General features: G+C 48.6%; 1 protein-coding gene across 3 annotated transcripts in view; it reads right to left on the bottom strand.

Annotated features, from left to right (window-relative positions):
- Positions 1–1,187: 1,187 nt before the first annotated feature.
- The window catches only part of PRR5L (proline rich 5 like), a 94,423-nt gene continuing 76,662 nt past the window's right edge, over positions 1,188–18,948 (bottom strand). For all 3 annotated transcript variants that reach the window (XM_069091443.1, XM_069091441.1, XM_069091442.1), the window contains exons 7-9: positions 16,030–16,170; positions 11,107–11,236; positions 1,188–4,497 (exon numbers count right to left, since the gene is read on the bottom strand). In XM_069091443.1, coding sequence (XP_068947544.1) covers positions 4,109–4,497; positions 11,107–11,236; positions 16,030–16,170 — 660 coding nt within the window. In that variant the 3' untranslated portion in view covers positions 1,188–4,108. The remainder of the gene's footprint in view (positions 4,498–11,106; positions 11,237–16,029; positions 16,171–18,948) is intronic.

Here is an 18,948-nt window from a genome sequence, read left to right as displayed (position 1 = left end):
AGACCTTTAGGGAACCTTAGCGGCACTGAGTCCCATTTTACAGGTAGGAAAACGGAAGTTGATAGGGGTTATGACTTGCCCTAGGTCACAAAGAGAACATGGGGCTTGTCTTCCTGACTCCCAAGCACAGACTGCATTTTATACTACAGCCCCTCTCAGCTACTCAGCAGATGACGTCTTCACCAATGCAAATCTGACCTGGGATGAACAAATCAATGAATAATTTCTTTGCACTGCGACACTGGGGGCACGCTGTAGGGTGAGGGGCTATTTTGGGTAATCACTCACCCTAGCAGATGAAAGCACCCCACCAAGGCCTCCCTCCTAAGGGCAGACAAAGAGCACTGAGGAAGAAGATTTACATTTTAAAAGTTTATGATTCTTCAAAATCTTAAGGAAATCTCCAGGGGTTTGTCACTACTGTCTTTGCCAGATGTAATCCAGAAAGGAGAAGGCTGGGGGAAGGGAGAGGGAAGGGAAGATTAACCTTCCTCAAAACTAGAGAAAAAGCATCAAAATGATTATTATAGAATTCCCCAGTTTAGAGTTGGAAGGAACCTCAAAAGAGGCAATCAGGGGTAAGTGACTTGCCCAGGGTCACACAGGTAGTGTGTGATACTGGATTTTCACTCAGGTCCTCCCGACTCCAGAGTTAGCCACCTAGCCACCCCTGCTATTTTTTTTTTTTAACAAAGATAACCATTAGGATTAGGAAAGCCAAAGGATTTGCCTCCATTCACACAAGGTAGGGAGAAGCAGAGCCAGGCATCAAACAGGTCTTCTGGGCTAAATCCAGTTCTCTTAATACCATGATGTGCCCTAAAAGGAAAGCAGCCCTTGAGTAAATATAGTCTTCAGACTAGCTCAGGCATTCAAGACCAAACACATTCCTTTCCATTGGCCAGATTGGAATGAAAGGGGACTCAGTCTCTCCAGGGCTCCGTCCTGTGTTTCCTCAGCTCAGTGAACAATCTGTGCTTCCCTGGGAAATAGTCCTTCCCCACCCAGCCTAGGGTGGCAAAGGAAAACTCAGAGAGAGCTTGTTCCCTAAACTCTAGAAACAGGGGCAACAGGAAGAGGGCCCCCGAAGGAAAAACCAAGAGAAGGCAGGATGACTGTGGTGCCAACAGACCCGCTGTGCTTGGGACAAGAGACAACAATGAAACGACGTTGGCAAGGAACGGGATCAGAAATACCAAATGGTGTTTATTGAATCTACTTGGGGAACACAACAAAACAGACAACTTGAAAGACTTCTGGCGTGGACTTTGTAGTTGCCTTGGCTTCTGTCGACAATTAAGAAAATTCTAGCAAATACAGTGGGAGTGGTCCCTCATTCCATATGGAGGAAATGATAGCCATGGCACTAAGGACATCATTCCTGGTATGTGTGAAGGCCAACCTACCTCCAAAACATAAGCCATCTTTAATATACACAGAATGACACACATATAATTTTATATAATATAGTGATATATTACATATAATTATACACATGTATAGACTGAGGGTAAAGTTCTCCACTGAGCTCATACCCATCAGTAAACAGGATTCAGAGAATTATTTCCTTATGAACACTCCCATTCTTAACCTAATGGCTTATGTAGTTTGCCGGTGGTTTCTTTTTTTTTTTTTTCACATTATGGTGTTGTTTGTGTGTATTTTAACAGACCCTTTGCCTCAATAATGAAAAAGTACATTTTAGCACAATTCCAGGAGGAATGCATACGACTTTTGTTCCATGTGTAAATGCTGAGGACAGCAGCCATGAGTTAAATGTACCATTATGTTGACAAACACAAGGGTTACCAGAGGCACAATCTATTACTTTTCTTGACTGCGAGTGAGTACTGCTCAGTTCATGAAGCCTAATCAAGCCACAGACACAGATTTTGCTTGAAAAAACCTTTCCTTTGAGTTCTCAAAGATTCGATTCAGAAAAGTGATCTTTCATTACTAAGAGGAGCAGAAGGAAAAAAAAAATGACTGACGTGAAAAGGGTGGGCTGGGCTGGATGACCGGTGGTCTCTTCACAGGCTCATGGTCTAAGAGTCACTAAAAACACCATTTAAAATTGAGCAATTTTGAACAGAGTTTCCAAATGACAGAACCAAGTTACACGGCAGAGAAAGTGGATAAATTATCCTATCTGCTAGATGCTATAAGCTGCTAACAGAAGGGATGTACAAAGGCCTCAGGCTCAGGAGATCCTTCCTCCCCTGCTGGCTGCTCTAACCACCTTCCCCTGGCTTGATGTCCATATGGATCCAGGTTTATTTGGGTCACTATTGTTTTAAAAAGTTGTCTAGTGGGGCAAGGGGAGACCATCTCATCCGTAGGGGTTCTGGACAGGGAAACACATTTAGAGAAAGAGGAGAGGGCTGGCTGGAGTTTGCAGATAATACAGTTGCCTTATAGCGTTGGATTTAATGATGGAAACATCACAAGACTAATAACACATGCATGCGATGCTCTTCTCCTAAAAGGGGAACAACATCTGGTGTGCTAGCCTAACAACTTCAGGTGTCTGCCAGAAGCAGACACGTTTTCTGACCCACAGAGAATGAGTTTCTCCCTGATCTGTCTCCTCTCACCTACACAAGGTGAAATCTTAACCCACAAGGCAAGGTGGCTCCCCTCCCCCAATGCCTCCTGCCCTTGCTTTCATCAGTGTGGGGAAACTCTCAGGGCAGAAATGGCTTTAGATGTAGACTAATCTTGGATAATTGCCAGTGAAAGGTTTAAGTGATCTGTCCAGCATGGAGAGGCTGGGAAGTCCTGACTCCAGGGGCAGCCTTCCATCCACAAGACCTGAGGGGATGGGGAGTGTGCCTCATAAGCTACTAATACAGCCCACAGAGGCTGGCATCCCTTACAAGAACCACGGCTTCTGTGGTTCTTAGTGGCCCACCAGCTGTCGCCACTCAGACCTCATTGCCCGTAAAATACTCCTGCAGCTACTAGTTGTGGGGAAGGAGAGGAGGGGAGGTATATTCTTTCCAGTTTGAAGACATCAGATGAAAAGTGCAAGATCCTACGTGCAAACCTTTGCAAACAAACAAAAACAACTTTTTTTTTTTTTAATGAACTATACACAAGTTTAAAAATTCAAGTCAATTCCAGGAACAGTCTAACAGTTGTCAGGCAGTCATTTTCATTCAAAATGGGGCAAAAGGTCAGTGTCTGAATTAAGAAGACCTTGAGTCAGTCAGTCTCTCTCTCTCTCTCTCTCTCTCACACACACACACACACACACACACACACACACACACACACACACGTTCTTTGTATTTGACAAGGGTACCCGAGAAGGAACTGTTTGGGTCCCCCAGTCCCAATCCCAGTCCCAGCACCCTTATTGACTGCATTTGAAATGCTACCCACAGAAACTCCATCTCGACCCACTTTTGGGGACAACTCTTCCTTTACATATGAAACACACAAACCAAGATGCTTTGAATTCAAAGCATTCCTGGGATGCCATCATTCATTTGGAATCTCAGGGATTAAGGGCCTTCTCATCTTTCCTTTTCCCAACATAGGAGATAAGTTAACTCTGTCTCCTTTCTCCTTCTCTTTATGTCCTCGTTGTCCTTTGCTTCAAAAGCAACAAGAAAGATCACTCCAAGGAAAATGTTCCTGTTGGTACAGTCAACCAAGTGACCAAGGTCCAGTCAACCACTCCCTGCTAGCATAATGCCACACATACTGAGAAATACCCCTGGCAGCACGAGAGAATCACTGTGGAAGGGACCACTGCCTCAGGGATGGTTAGAAGGGGCTGCCTGGGCCAGAGGGTTAGGATCCGGAGACTCAGGACAGGGGGTGCTACGGGGCTGGGCCTTAAGATGTTAGATGATGTCTGGTCCAAACAGGGAGGACGAGGGTCAGAGGCAGGATCACCAAAGGGACAGGAAGGGCCTGGCATCTGGATGTGACCCCGAGGACAGAATTAAACCTGGCTTGCTTCCAAAACATCCTCAGACTGTGAAACAAAGAAATGTTCCTTAGATGCGAGGACAAGTGTTCTGATTTTCTGGTGTCATCTCCGGCCACTGGAAAAGGCCTGCCTGGGGGTTCTCCTTCTCCTGCCCCGCCAAGGGGAGCCTCAGCTGAGAGACGTGCAGCTGAGCTCCCCCGGCTCCTGGACGTCCGCCACCCCCTCCTCAAGCTCCTCGGGGCTGTCTACAATGTTGGGCTCGCTGGAGCACTGCCGGTGGGGGGGAAAGCTGGGCGGGAGGAGCAGGCACTTGTTGCTGCTGTCTGGTTCTTCCCCCATGCCAGAGTGCATCATGGTGGCCATGGCGAGCAGCTGGATGTCCGAGTGGGCATTGGCCACTGTGTGGCGGCGGATGCTGCCGCACTTTTCCAAGTACGCCTCCCCCTCTTGTTCGGTCAGGGGGGTCAAGGCCATCTCGTGCAGAGGTCGGGGGGTCACTGCTGCCTGTGAGTAGTTCAGGACAGTCACCTTGGGGCGGGCTCGAGAGTGCCGACGTGCTGGAGGAGAAAAAGAAGAGGCATCACTGCAGGGGGCAGGGTCCCTGCCTTACTGGCTCCTTCAGTAGAAAGCTTCCTGAGCGCAGGCCTGTACTCTTTGCATCTCTTTATCTTCAGGGTCTAGTATAATGCCTGGCACACAGTCGGTGCCTAATAAATGTTTAGTGAATGAATACCGAATCGGAGAACATCCTACTCTTAAGAGTAACAAATTCAGGAATGAATCTGAGGATGCTGAGGGTGGCTAGGTGGCACAGTGAATAGAGCACGGGCCCTGGAGTCAGGAGGACCTGAGTTCAAATCCGGCCTCAGACACTTAACACAAAACTTGGTCAAGTCACTTAACCCCAGTTGCCCTCCAAAAAAAATGAATCTGAGGATCCACAATCATGGTTTCTCGAAGGAGTAATAATGATAATAGCAATAATAACAGCTAACATTTATATAATACCCACTACATGCCGGGTGCTTTGGAAATATTATCCCATGGGATCTTCACAACAATCCCAGTAGGGAAGTCTTATTATTCCCATTTTACACATGAAAAAACAGGCAAACAGGTTAAGTGACTTGCCCAAGGTCACACAGTTAGTTAGAATCTGAGGCCAGGTTTGAACTCAGGTCTTGACTTTCAGACTCACTGATCTACCCACTGTGTCACCTTCTTACCCAGTTTTGGAACTGAGATCTGAGTTCAAATTTTGCCTCAGTCCATCCTGTTCTTATCTTTGTGACCTTGGGCAAGCCACTTCCCTCTTTAAGGCCTTGGTTCTTCATCTATGAAATGAAGGGGTTGGATAAGGGGATCTCAAATGGGGAGACCTCCTGGCTCTCAGTCTATGTTATTGAGGTTACTGGCTGCCCTCATGAGGAATGTTCATACTTTGAGACTTTGCCAAGAGTACTTTGCTGTCAAAGGAGGCACGATGGTATAAGGACGCTGACCTTGGAATGAATCCGGGGACCTGGGTTCAAATCCTGCCACTGATGCATACTTACTCCCTACCCCAGACAAGCCCTTTTAACCTTTAGTCCCCTTCCCAAATGACAGGCTTGCAAATGTTTCAGGCAAAACACCAGGATTCTGATCAATGGCTCCTGAGGGCACAGGCTCATCATCATCATAGCTGCCTTCCGATGGATTCTCTCCAGATTAGCAATGAATGCTATTCCCAAGCACGATACTCCACACCAGAGATTTCCCTAGTGCATGGAGCTCTGGACCTGGGAATCAGGAGGACCTGAGTTTGAATCCTGCCTCAAACAGGCTGGATTGTGTCGGTGTGACTCTACTACCTGTGTGTGTCTGGGCCTTGAGAGCATCATGTGTAAAATGACGGGGGTGGACGTGAAACCTCTAAAGAACCTTCCAGCTTGGTCCTGCCAGACACAGGGCAGCCTAAGCTTCCATCACTAGGCTAGCCAGCCTATCACACTGACTCACGCTGAGTTTACAACTTCAAAAAACACAAAACGCCCCAGGTCTTCCTCAGGCAAACTGCTGTCTGACTGCATCTCTGCACCTCAGACTGAAGGTTTTTTCTAAGCCTAAAATCTACATTTAGCATCATTACGTTCCACCTTGAGCTCAGCCCATTTTAGTCTGTCCATAACTCTGTGCATCCTATCTCTGGCATGGGAGGCATCAGTGGGCTGGGGCTTTCTGTTCCACCTTCCTTCTCTCTCAGTCTCTGGGAAGAACAGGGGCTACGGTGAATGCAGCCCAAGTTTTTATCTCTGTCCTGTAAGAGAGACCCACCCAACTCTTTCAACCAACACTGGCTATCTCTGATCCATTTACGGCCACTTCCCATGGGAGGGGGTGGTACATGGGTCTGCTTAGAGAGGGGATGATCTGGGCTGGTTCCCATGACTGAGTGTGAGAGAATCAGGACACTGGAATGACAGACTAAGGGCTGGAAGGGCCCTTAGATATCACTGAGTCATTCTCCCTCTTCCCACCCCACCCCCATATTAAAGAAGGAAAAACTGAGAGCTGGAAAACTATAGTTACTGACCCCAGTCAACACTGGTAGTGTGTGGCAGAGTCTGGATTTGAATACAGGCCCTCTGATTCCAAAATCATACTCTTTGAACCACATCCACATTGTTCCTCCTTAAGCAGAATCCTTAATTCGTTTCAAAGCTCCTTGCAAATCATCTTCTGCAATAGGGCCTTTCCTGATGCCCCTCTCTCTACCCCTGCTAATTACCTTGATTTATATATTTATTTTCTACATACTTATATGTATATATGTTGTCTCCCTTGACAGAATATAAGCTCCTTAAAGGCAAGGATTTCTTTTTTTTTTTTTGTCTTTGAATCTTGTTGGATAACAGAACACTGGACTTTGAATCAGGAAGAACTGAGTTCAAATCCGACCTCAGACACTTATTAGCTGTATGACCCTGGGCAAGTCATCTGACTTGTTTGCTTCAGTTTCCCGATCTGGAGAATGTGGATAATGACAGCACCTGACTCCCACTGTTGTGCGGATTGAGTGAGATGGTAATTGCACAGTGCTTAGCAGTGCCTGGAACACAGTAGGTGCTATATAATTGCTAGCTACTAATTAACCTATCTGGGCCCGTTTCTGGACTCAATGATCCCTTCCAGTCCTAACCCTGTGATCCTAGTCACTTAATAAATGACTGACTGCCTGGTCCAGTAGGCTCAAAGCTCGGTCTTCAGTTACATTTCCTGGAGGAAAGGGGCTATGTACATGTCATTAATTATTTTTACTATTATCCTCATCACAGATTACGGGCTTAGAGATGCAAAGGGGCTTAGGGACCACCTATCCAAAGACCTCATTTTAAAGCTAAGTCTGAGGGAGGTTAAGGGAGTTGCCCAAGGTCATATAGTCACTGACAACATTATCATGGTGCTGGCACGTGTTTCCCATATGTTCTTTGGGCCTACACTATCTTGTGATTTTCCTTTTATTTTTTTCCTCCATTTTCTCCCCCTCGTTTCTTTTTTTTTTTCCTTTTCTGGGGCTCTGGGTTCTCTATAAACAAAACTCCAGCTCATGTGAACGAGGTGGAACAAAGCAAGGCCCTGAGCCAGGCCTGTGCCATGCCTGGACGCCAGGGCCCTCATCGGAGGTTTGCTTATTTCTGCCCTCCCCTTCTTCCTCTTCGCAGTTACAAGAGCCCAAGACGCTTCAGAAGAGACCAGGGCTGAGTGGCCACTGCGTCCTGGAAGGGCCTGCATCTGCCACCTCTGCTCTGCTCATACCTGCCTCCCGGCCACTTCTCACCCCTTTCCCACGGGGCCTCCCTCCAGCCCTCCCATACTAGATGCCCCGCTGGGTTTGGGAATTAATTACACCACACTGGGGCCAAAATTCCAGTGCCTTTGAAAGGCCCAAAGAAGAGGGACTGCTCCAAGGATAGGTTCCTCATTCCCTTTGTTGGGGACTCAGGGTTCCCAGGCCTTTGATCCCCTGGCCTCAATGGCTCCTCTCCACAGGGCTGGGCTGGGGACAATGCTGCCATTGTCAAGCCTCTCACCAATCCCATAGTGGGGCATTCCTTTCCAGTCACTATTTCTGGTAGGTAGAGACAAATGGGCTGCTTGTCATGTAAAAAAAAAAAATGTCATCGTATCTGGATGGAGCTGCTTTCATTTAAAAGAAAAATACCCAGCCAGCCATCAGAAGAGACAATGGAGGGCAACTGGTCCATGGGGCTTTTGTGAAGGAGAAATGAAGCTTAGGGCATCTGGATTTGTGGGTGGGAGTCTCTACAACGAAATTGGGGGAGAGAGCCAGAGTTTTGCAGACTTCAGGATGACTCAGAGAAATGGCTTTTTTGTCTTTTTTCCTCCCCTATTTTAAAGATGGAATAAAGTGCCTTCAGACTGAGAGCTGGGAGACTGCTTTCCAATCCTGACTCTGTCACTTAGGACCTGTGGGACACTGAGCCAGTCACTTTCCATCTCTCTGTGACTCTGTTTCCTCATCTGTGAAATAAGAGACCTGGACTAAATGGTTCCTCTGGTCCCTTTCAGCTACAGAGACACAATCTCCCAAGATGGTAAATGGCGTCCTCTCTTCTCCACCCCATTCCCTGGGAACAGTCACAGCTCACCCAGGGCGGGGGACACACACGTCGTTCAGGCCACCCTGCAGAGTGGGTCTTATTGTATCCCTTTGAAGCCTTTCGGTCTCACTTCAAAATGGGCACGGAGCCACTGGCAAGAGGACAGACTCCACAAGCCAAAGGACCAAGAGCCAGAGGGGCCTGGCGGGCTCTCTATTCTAATCCCCACGTTTTACAGATGAGGAAACTGAGGCCCACTGAGGTTTTACTGCTCTGCTAAGGTCACATCTACCTAGGCAAAGCTGTCTGTTCCAATCTCCATGCTTTGCTGAAAAGGAAACAGATGTGGATGTGGAAACAGGCCCAGCCAGGTTTTGTAACAGAACCAGTTGTTCAAACCCAGGCTCTGGTCTATACAGAAATCAAAATACAGGGGTCACATCCACAAGGAATGTATGAGAGCAGATCCCAGGGGTACCTTTGCGGCTGTGTGGGGCAGTTCACAGAACTCTGGCCTTGGAGTCAGGAAGATGAGAGTTTTAATCCTGCCTCAGACACTAATCGGCAATGACCTTGGGAGAGTCACTTAACCTCCATCTGCCTCAGTTTCTCCAACTGTAATAGCACTTAACCTTATAGGGTCATTGTAAGGATATGATGAGAGATAACATTTATCAAGTGCTTTGTACACCATAAAGCATCATGTAAATGCTAGTTATTATTAATAAAATGTTAATTACTGAATGTTTTTTGTTAATGAGCTGGTGAAGGCCTATCATCCCCACTATAATGACTTCTTTTTTAAAGAAACAGATTTTTAGTTTAATGTTCTCTCTTTTACATTGCCTACGCGCCCTCCACCCCCACCCCTCCTCCTCCACCCTCCCAGAGGAATTTTTTCATTACCTTCTAAGCTAGCAGTTCTTAACCTCAGGTCCATGAATTAAAATTTTTTTGATAGCTGAATTTCAAAATAATTAATTTGCTTTGAAATTCTATGTATTTTATTTCATTCATTTAAAATTATTATTGTGAGAAGGTGCTCATAGGCTTCCGGAGACTGCCCAAGGAGTCCATGCCACAAAGAATGTTAAGAACCCCTGCTCTAAATGGACTTTTGTCTTCGGCAGCACACAGACGATGAAGAAATCCCTCCCATGGCCCCAGTCTACTAAAACTATACAGGTGTCTTGACCACTGCCTACCACAGAAACCTCCCTGGAAACCCACCCCTACCAACTTGGATGGACCTACAGTAACAAGCCCAAGGCCCAAGCAACATGGCAGCTGGTCCTGTTGAGGACATGCCAGCAAAGTGCCCAGGCAGGATTGGAAGATGACAGAGAAATCATTCTCTTGAAGTGGCTGTCTGGGCACAGACTGACTTTGCCCAGAAGCCTGGAACAAGCCAGGACCTGGCATCCTGTCACCTGTGGTCAACTGAGTAGGTGTCTCCAGAGAAACACACACCAGACTGTGAGAACGGCGGGTCTTGCCCACTTCTAATAAAAGAGGCCCAGACAAAGGACAAGAACTTCCTCCTTCAGTCTGGGGCAGAGGCTGCATTCCCCTTCTCCACCCTACATACCTTCCCATGCCCACTCCTTTGCCACATCTGAGTGCAACAGAATCACAGGACCTGGAATCAGAGAAACCAGGTTCACAATTCCCCCTGTTACTTAAGGTCTGTGCACAGCCTTGGGTGGGTGGTTTCATTTCTCTAGGCCTCTGGTTTCTGCCTTTGTAAAACAAAGGGGTCAGGTTCAAAGATCCCACAAAGACCTTTGAGTTTTAGATCTATAGTCCAATGTCCTTTGACCTTTCTCTCCAACACCCTCCTGTCTGAGTCCTTTACTTATAGATAGGGATAGAAATAGGCTCCACCCTCTCCTAATCACTGTGGCTGGTACAATGAGTTCTTATCAGTGTCCATATTTCAGCCTACTCTCATTTAATATCACAGGACGAGAGAGTTAAAGCTGGAGAGAAGAAACAGAGGCACCTGAGGTCAGGGCTGGGCATCCCACTTAGGGGCAGGACTAATTGTTTCCTCTCAAGAACTTGTTCCTCCTTCTCCTAGTTTTGTCTTCTGGGGGGACAAAATTAAAGCCCCCAAACCATCAACTTTAACAACTACTATGAAGGAGAGGGTTGGCAATGGGTGAGTATCATGGGGCAGAAGAGCCAAGGCAGAGAGAGCATCCCAGTACTGGATATGGGGAACCTAAACACCCAGGTCAAGGGCAAGAAAGTCATTGGTCAGACTGCCAGTAAGACATACATAGTCCCACAGCTCTGCCATCAGTCCCTGGGGAAGAATCCCTCAAGCCCTGTGGTGCAGCTCTGGAAGAATGAGTGACAGCTGTGAGCCAGATCTGGGACGGATCAGCTTCCAGCAGCAGCATGGTGACCATCCCCACCTCCCCCCTCCAACCCGGCACACCTCCAACCATCAGCCCTCTGGGCCACTCCCACCCGGCCCCCACCTCAACAGTATCACCCCACACACACCCCAAGGAGGGTGGCCCAAGGTCCCGGCAGCCAGGGAGCTGCACCCCTTACCCAGTGCACAAGCAGCACTTGAGAAGACTCTGTCCCCACTGCCGGTGCCAAGGAAGGGAGACACAACCCGTTTCACCAACTCCTCCAGCTGCAGGTAGCCCTCGCTGGGGCCTGTGGGCTCATGGACACTCTGGAAAGCAATGCCCAAAGCAAACAAAGGTCAAGCAGAGCTCAGCCAGCTGGCCATTGGCAGCCACATTTGTACAGATGTGGAAAAGGAGGCCCGGGGAGGGGAAAAGTGTCTCACTCTCATCACTAAGCAAGACTCTGGATGATGAGGGCAGCTGGGGCAGCCTCCTCTGACTTAAATTCAAGCCACGGGCATTTCAGAGCACCTACTCTGATTGAACAAAGTGCTGTGGGAGCTCATGGGGACGCTAGCACCCCCAACAACTACCAGCATCACCACTACTGTTACCACTGGGCAGACAGGACGCTTTAAGAGCTGGCAAAGGGCTTTACACACGTCACATCAGCTGAGCCTTAAACTGAGCCACTGGAGATGGGCCGCACTGTCCCCATTCTACAGATGAGGATGGAGAGGCAGTGAGTGGCTTGTTCCTCCACAGTCACACAGCCAACACTAAAGGGGGGTCCGATCCCAGGTTCTCTCTACTCCAAGCTGAGCGCCTTGGTTACTACATCATGCTTCCCTCCATTCAATCAATTAACAGGCACTTAGTAATCACCAAATGTATGCAAGATCTGGTAACAGCCCTCGAGAAGTTTATCATCTAACAGGGATCCACAAGGAACATAATAGCATGTGTGTCTATGTGTATATACGAGAAACATGAAAATAAAAATGGGGCGGAAGGACCTAAAGGCCAGCTGGTTCAACCCCTCCATTTTACAGATGAGGAAACTGAGTCCAAGACAGGGAAAATGGCCTATTGAGGTCATGCAGATCACAGTAGTGACAAAGAGTACATGGCAAGGCCAATGAGGGAAGAGGCAAGGAAAAAAGGGGGAGCGAGAGGAGGAGAAAGACAAAAGGGAAATCACAGGGGAGTGTGGAAACAGTTCAGAAACATAAGCACTATCCCCGAGGGGGTGACGCTGCTGAAGACGTGACCCTGGGCAAGTCTCTGTGCCTTAGTTTCTTTCTCTGTAATTCTGAGGTTGATTAGGTAGTTCCCATCTAATGGTAAATCCATAATCCTATATTAATAACAGTAATAATAATAAAGTGACAGCCCTTTAAAGTTCGGGAATCACTTTACATCCTCTATGTTATCTGGGCCCTCACCAGAACCCTGTGGTCACTTGAATGTTCATATTCATATACTGATTCAAGGTTTCCATCACACTTTCCTCCTGTCCCTGTGGAGCAGGAAGGGTGAGTATTATGATCCCCATTTTACAGATGGAAAAAATGAGGCTCAGAGGGCTTAAGTGAGCTGTCTGGGGTCACACAGAGCCCAGGGGCAAACCCAAGGCAAATTCCAAACCCAGTTCAGGGCTGCAGGCTGGAGCCAGCAGGCTCAGTTCAAGGGTCCCCGTCTGCATCCTCTCCCCACCCCATCCCATCTATTCTGAATATACTTAAATACATAACGTCAGTTTTCCTCTGACAGAATGTAAGCACCTGGAGGGCAGGCCCATTTCCCTTTTCTCTATTACGAGTGCCCTGCACAGTGCCTGGCATGGGGTAAACATTCCATAAATGCTTGCTGATTGACGGCCAAGCAGATGAAGCTCCATAGGTTGAACAAGGGCTAGGCCCTACTCTGGCCCCAGGGGCCAGAATGAAAAGGTCTGGGAGAGGCTGCCAAAAGACCAATTCAGCCTTCATAGAGGGAAAGTCTGCTAACCATCAGGGCTCACCATTCTTGGAATGCAGGGAGCCTCCCGCCCCAGCGGTCTCCAAACAGAGGCTAGCTGACCCCAAGGATGCTGTTGGGGGGGCGCGGTTCACTTGTACTGAGCCTCGGGTTCCACCAGACGTCCTCCGAGGCCAGTTTCTGTCACTCCTTGAGTCACTCACCCTCCCAAGGGACCCACTGGGTGAGTGCAGGGAGAGGCCTCATCTTATCAGGTCCTACTCAGGAGAGTACTTTCAGCCACAAAACCACCTCAACTGCTTTTCGGGCCCAGGAATCACTTTCAGTCACTTTTACTGCCTTTGTTATTTCTAAAGCACCCTTCATCAAAAGTTGCTGCCTTCACCCCCACCCTGCACAGAAACCCTACAGAAGAGAAATGATCATGATGGGAAGGAGAGACCAGAAAGTGATGCCAGAGCTGAAGCTGGGGAAGTGTCAGCCAGCCCTAGAGGGGGCTGCCCCTTGCTCTGCGTCCCCCCAAGGTGGGGTCCTCCTCTCTCCTCCCCTCCAGTGGCTTTACTTCTTAGAAACACCTCAGAGTGTGTCCATCCAGCCTTTTCCTGGTCACTGCAAGGCCAGAAGGCTGAGAGCTGGAGACTTTGGAGCTGGCAGGGCCCTCTCCAAGCATCTGCTGTGAGAGAAGAGGAGGGAGGGCTTCTCTGAAAGGGGCTAGGGGCTGTGGGGGCTGTGAGCTCAGCCAATGATGATGGTGACAATAAGAAATGAGGTAATGTACTGTAAAGCCTGGCACAGAGCCTGGCACAGAGCAAGTGCTATAGAAATATTAGCTGTTATGAATATTAATAACAATAACTAGCCTATAAAGGCACTTCAATCAAGGCTTACAAAGTCACTAAATATGCTGCCTACAACCCTGGGAGATAACAGCTATTGCCAGCCCACTCGGACTGTCAGAGCCTTGAGGGCAGGGAGTGTCTTTCTTCCTATTAGCTGTGTCTCCAAAGCATATCACAGTATGTGGCATGTAGCAGGAGCTTAATAAATGTTTATTGGATTTTACAGATGAAGAAACAGAGGCTGAAAGAGTTTCAGTCACTTGTCCAGCACGACACAGCTAAGCAAGCATGGTGTTTGGCATATAGCAAGCAAGGAAAGACTGCCAGGTCTGGAGTCAGGAAGACCCAAGTTCAAATCCAGCCTCCAGAAATTTACTAGATGTGTGACCTGGGCAAGTCACTTAACCCTGTTTGCCTCAGTTTCCTCATCTTTAAAATGAACTGTAGAAGGAAATGGCAAGCTACACCAGCATGTTTGGCAAGAAAACCTCAAATGGGGTCATGGAGAGTTGGACTTGACTGAAACAAATGAACAACAAAAATGAACTTGGGTCTCCCTGGCTCCAAGTCCAACACTCTACCCACTAGAGACGGCAAGCTCAGGTTCCATTAGTGGGCCTCAGACCCAGGATGAGGGCACGACCCCACTCTACACAGCCCCAAGCCTGGCTCCCTTTGGAGTACTGTCATCCGAGGATTCCATTTTAGGAAGGCCACCGGTGACTTGGAGAGAGACCAGGATGGCGGAGGGCCTCGAGATCGAGCCACACAAGGACTGAAGAAGGTGCTAGCAGTTGGTATCTGAAGGGCCAATGTGTGGAGATTAGCTTTGTTCTGCTTGCATTACCATGGGCAAGAGGTAGAAAGAAGTGGGGTTAGGCTTGGCCGCAGGAAGCAATCCCTAAATGGCACAGGAGAGAGAGAGTCCCCCCTCACCAGTGGTCTTCCAACCAAGGCTGGAGGACCAGCTTTGTCATTGAGATACAGGACTAAAAGATCTCTGAGGTCCTTTACAACTATGAAGGATGTGTGTGTGTGTGTGTGTGTGTGTGTGTGTGTGTGAAAGGACTTGCCCAGGGTCACAGAGATAATAATTAGAAAAGCTGGGATTTGAATCCAGGCCCTGTGACCCCCCAAAGCCATCCCTTTCCACACAACTTTTCAGCAAATGATTGAGCCAGCTGGGAATAGGCCCAAACTTCCAGAAACGTGAACACTCCCTCCCCAACTCTCTAGGAAAATAGATTGTAAAGACCCTAACAACCAAGTCTAGACTACTCAGGGGACCAATGGCCATTTTTCAAGCAATTGGCAAAGGGAGGGGGAGCTTGATTGCTTGGCAGGAGAGGCTAGAGGGAACACAGTGGTGAGAGGGACCAAGGGCACCAACGTCTCTGGGATCTGCCCAGTGATCAGGCAAACCTTGGGGAGGCCCATCCAACCCTGGTAAATACAGAGCCACCTTCTTATTCTATCATGATTTAATCTCCTTCCAAGGAGACATGGAATGACCTGTTGTCTCTGCCTTTTAATTCAATGGGGAATGGGGAGTAAAGAAGCCTCCAACCCTCCTGGTCTACCCCTGGAGGGTACAAGAAGGACCCATGGCACCGAGGTGAAGGTACTTAGACCTGGGTTCAAATCTTTCCTCAGACACTTACTAAGTTGTGTGACCCTGAGCAAGTCACTTTATCATTGTCTGCCTTAGTTTCCCCTTCTGTAAAATGAGGGGGTTGGATTCAGGGACCTCCAAGCGCTTCCAGCCTGGGATCTGGGAGTCTTTGAACTATGACCTTCCCCACTTTACCTCTGAATCCAATAAAGATACAAGTTACAAACACTTGGCGAGGCAGGGACTGTCATCCATATTTTTTATCTCTTTCAGCCCTACATAGCGCTAGTGCTCTCTACACACAGTAGGTGATTAATAAACATTTACTGGTCTATGAGAACGTGCTTAATTGGGTGGAATAAGAGATTGGTATTTAAAAACAGCACAAAGACGACACTGATTAAGTCCAGGCACCATGCTCAACAATGACAGGAAATACAGAATCCCAGAATTTCTGAGCTGGAAAGCATCCTCAAGGCCAGGATCCTTGCCCAACTCATGGGCGAATGAGAACACGGAAAGGTCAAAGCAACTTCAGAGCTAGTGAGCAGTCCAGGGAGGCCTCCTGCCTCCTGGCCTGGCCCCTGCCCACCTAGTGAGCGGTCCAGGGAGGCTGCTTGCCTCTTGGCCTGGCTCTGCTCCACCAGGCACCTGCCCTACTGGGCCCACCAGGTCCACATGGCCTCACCTGCAGAATGAGCAGCATCTGAACAATGGATGACGGGACTTTGGTCTGCCCCACAGGAAGCATCTCCTCCAGCTTTACTTTTAGGAGAACGAGGTCCCGAAAGCCCAGCAGGGCAATCTGGCGGATAGTCAGCTCCTGCCCCTGGAGAAGAGAGGGGACCAGAGAAAGACAAGAAGGTAAATCTTCACTACACTCCACCCTGGCCAAGCCAATCCAACCCACACCGCTGCATCCCACCTACCTCCGCTCTGTTCTCCTTCCTTCTCTACTCTGTTACAACCACTGCCCTCCATACACATCCAATCTCACCCATCCCCTACTCCTTTACAATTCGCTCCAATGCATTCCAGAAGGCCCTATTAAGGACCAGTTAGCTGTCCATTCCTGCAGAAGTGCTGCAGAGGGCTCTGAAAAACCAAGTAGGGTGTCTCCCCTCACAGAGTTCACTCTTAAAGAAATAAGATTTTCACACCTGAAGCAGACTTGAAACCCTCAGGAATCACCACAACTGGTGTGTAATGAAGAAAAGGATGGGGCAAGCAGCTGGCGCTGAGGTGACCAGGCAGGAGACAGACAGGTGGGAGAAGAGAAGGGAAGGCGGCCCCAAACAGAACAAAGAGGAAGAGCTGGGGGTCTTAGTGGAAAGAGTGTTGGGCTGGGAGTCAGAGGACCCACGTTCAAGTCTCCTCACGGCCCCTAGTTCCTGTGGTAACTCAGGAAATTTTCATCTCTGTGAGCCTCAGTTTCACTTAAAAGAATGGGGGTGGTCTAGAGATGGCCTGGAAGGTCCTTCTGGGCTCTCCATGATTCCAGGACCTCCAAGGTCCCCTTCCAGCCCTAAAGCTGCAACCCTGAGAAAAACCAGGGGAAATGGTCAATGCCAATGCCAGAAGTACTGCTCCTAAGCTCCTTTCCCCTGGGGAACGCTCCTGGTCACCCTCTCTCCATGACACAGAAAGAAGCAGGGTTTCCCCAAGATCCTGGATGTTAGGCTGTCACAGAAGGGAAACTCTGACTCAGGCCCAAAGGGATCTGGGTGACGTCTGGGTGACCTCACCCATGTGAGGGGTGTGGCACTGTCACTGAGTCAGGGGAAATGAGGAAGAGGGCCTGTCAATCAAGGTCCCCTGGCCTCTCGCCATGACTCCCCTCCCTCCCACTCATGTGGCCCTGCCAATCGGCCTGCTTCTGACCGCAGTTCCTGGTGCACTTTAGAGACATGTGGAATGTCAGAGGCAGGAGCTTCAGGGGCACCAGAGTCCGGCCCTAACCTCTATGATATCCTGACAGGGCTTTGCACAAAGACCTCCAAAGAAGGGGAACTCACTGTTTCCCAAGCACCCAATCCCCCCTAGGAGGGCTCTCATTGTCGGGAAGTCTAACTTTGCTGCCCTGTCATTTCAATCCAACCCAATTCAACAAGCCTATACTGAAGGCCTGCTTTGTCCTTGTCTAGGATGGGTGCTGGGGATTATTGTTCAGTCATGTCCAACACTTCATGGCCCCATTGGGGGTTTTCTTGCAAAAATACTGGAGGGGTCTGCCATTTCCTTCTCTAGCTATTTTACAGATAGGAATTGAAGCAAACAGGGTGAAGTGCCTTGCCCAGGGTCACACAGCTAGCAAGTGTCTGACATCAGATTTGAACTCAGGAAGATGTGTCCACCTGACTTCAGGCCTAACACTCCATGCCCTGTGCCACCTAGCCACCCTTGCTGAGGATACAACCAAAGTCCCATGCCCTCAATGATCTTACATTCTTATGGGGGTTGGGGAGAGAGGAGAAGTAAATGCCAAATAGATACAAGAAGTGGTGGCCCTAACAATCTGGGGAATTAGCAAAAGCCTCTTACAGGAGGCAGCAACTGACCCAAGCTTTAAAGAGAGATGGGGGTTCCAAGGTGAGGAGGGAGAACATTCCATATATGAGAGACTGACTTACAGTGCAAAGGCACAGAGGCAAAGGAAAGCAGATGGTGGAAGTCAAGCACTCCAACCTTGACCCACTGCTCCTAAGAATAAGTCAGAGGCCTCTTCCAGGTGACCCTGCATTGGAAGCTTCCTGAGGGCAGGACCCCCCACTCATGAAACTCAGATCGCCACCAGCCTACTTCTGTGCTAAAAGACAGAACAGCTCTTGTCTGCCCACAGCTCAGAACAAACCTGCAACTTGGGGGGCAGAAACAAAGTCTGCTTCTCTGGAATCCTGCTCAACCAGAGCACAGCCAGTGCAGCCCAATAGAGATTTAAGAGGAGGAAAATTCTTTTCATTGTTTAATTTTTCACTTGGTTGTGAGGAAAGTAATCTATATGCTACCTCGCCCTAAACCTCTTCTGGGGAGATCAGATGTTATCACAAAACCCCAGGAATTTTTACCATGCAGAGCAGCGCTTTGTGTGCAGCAGATAAGGGGAGAGGTTATCTGTGTAGATGCCAGGGGAAGGCATTAGTAATAAAAACGAGTATTATAATTCATAATCGCACTTAGGTAATTATAGATAATTACAATGATTATAACTCACAGAAATACGTTTGTATATTTTTGATGGCATTTTTACCATCACAAAGAACTTTCTGAATATCATAATTGACTCGGAGGCCTGGAAGTACACTTGGAGATGATCTGGTCCGAACCTGTCATTATACAGATGAAGAAACTAAGGCCCAGAGAGTAAGACTTGCCCAGGGACACACAGATAATGTGGCACGGTGGCCGTTGGCTCTGGGAGCCTGAAAGTCCACGAGATCCCAGGGCCAACTTCAGAGGGCAGTCCTCACTGTGGCTCAAGCTAGAGGAGGCCTACAGAAATGGGAGAAGGGGAAGGAGGTGGGGATAGTGTCAAACTCTGTAACGATCTCAGCAAAAATAACCGTGGGGAAAGGAGAAAGGAAGGTGAGAGAACACAGTTCTTGGACGC

This window comes from Petaurus breviceps, unplaced genomic scaffold (assembly GCF_028583685.1).
Source record: "Petaurus breviceps papuanus isolate PSGF00001 unplaced genomic scaffold, PetGlider_PUasm1.0 188, whole genome shotgun sequence".
Lineage (NCBI taxonomy): Eukaryota > Metazoa > Chordata > Mammalia > Diprotodontia > Petauridae > Petaurus > Petaurus breviceps.
The sequence above is the reverse complement of the archived record's forward strand: the minus strand, read 5'-3'. Positions and strand labels throughout refer to the sequence as shown.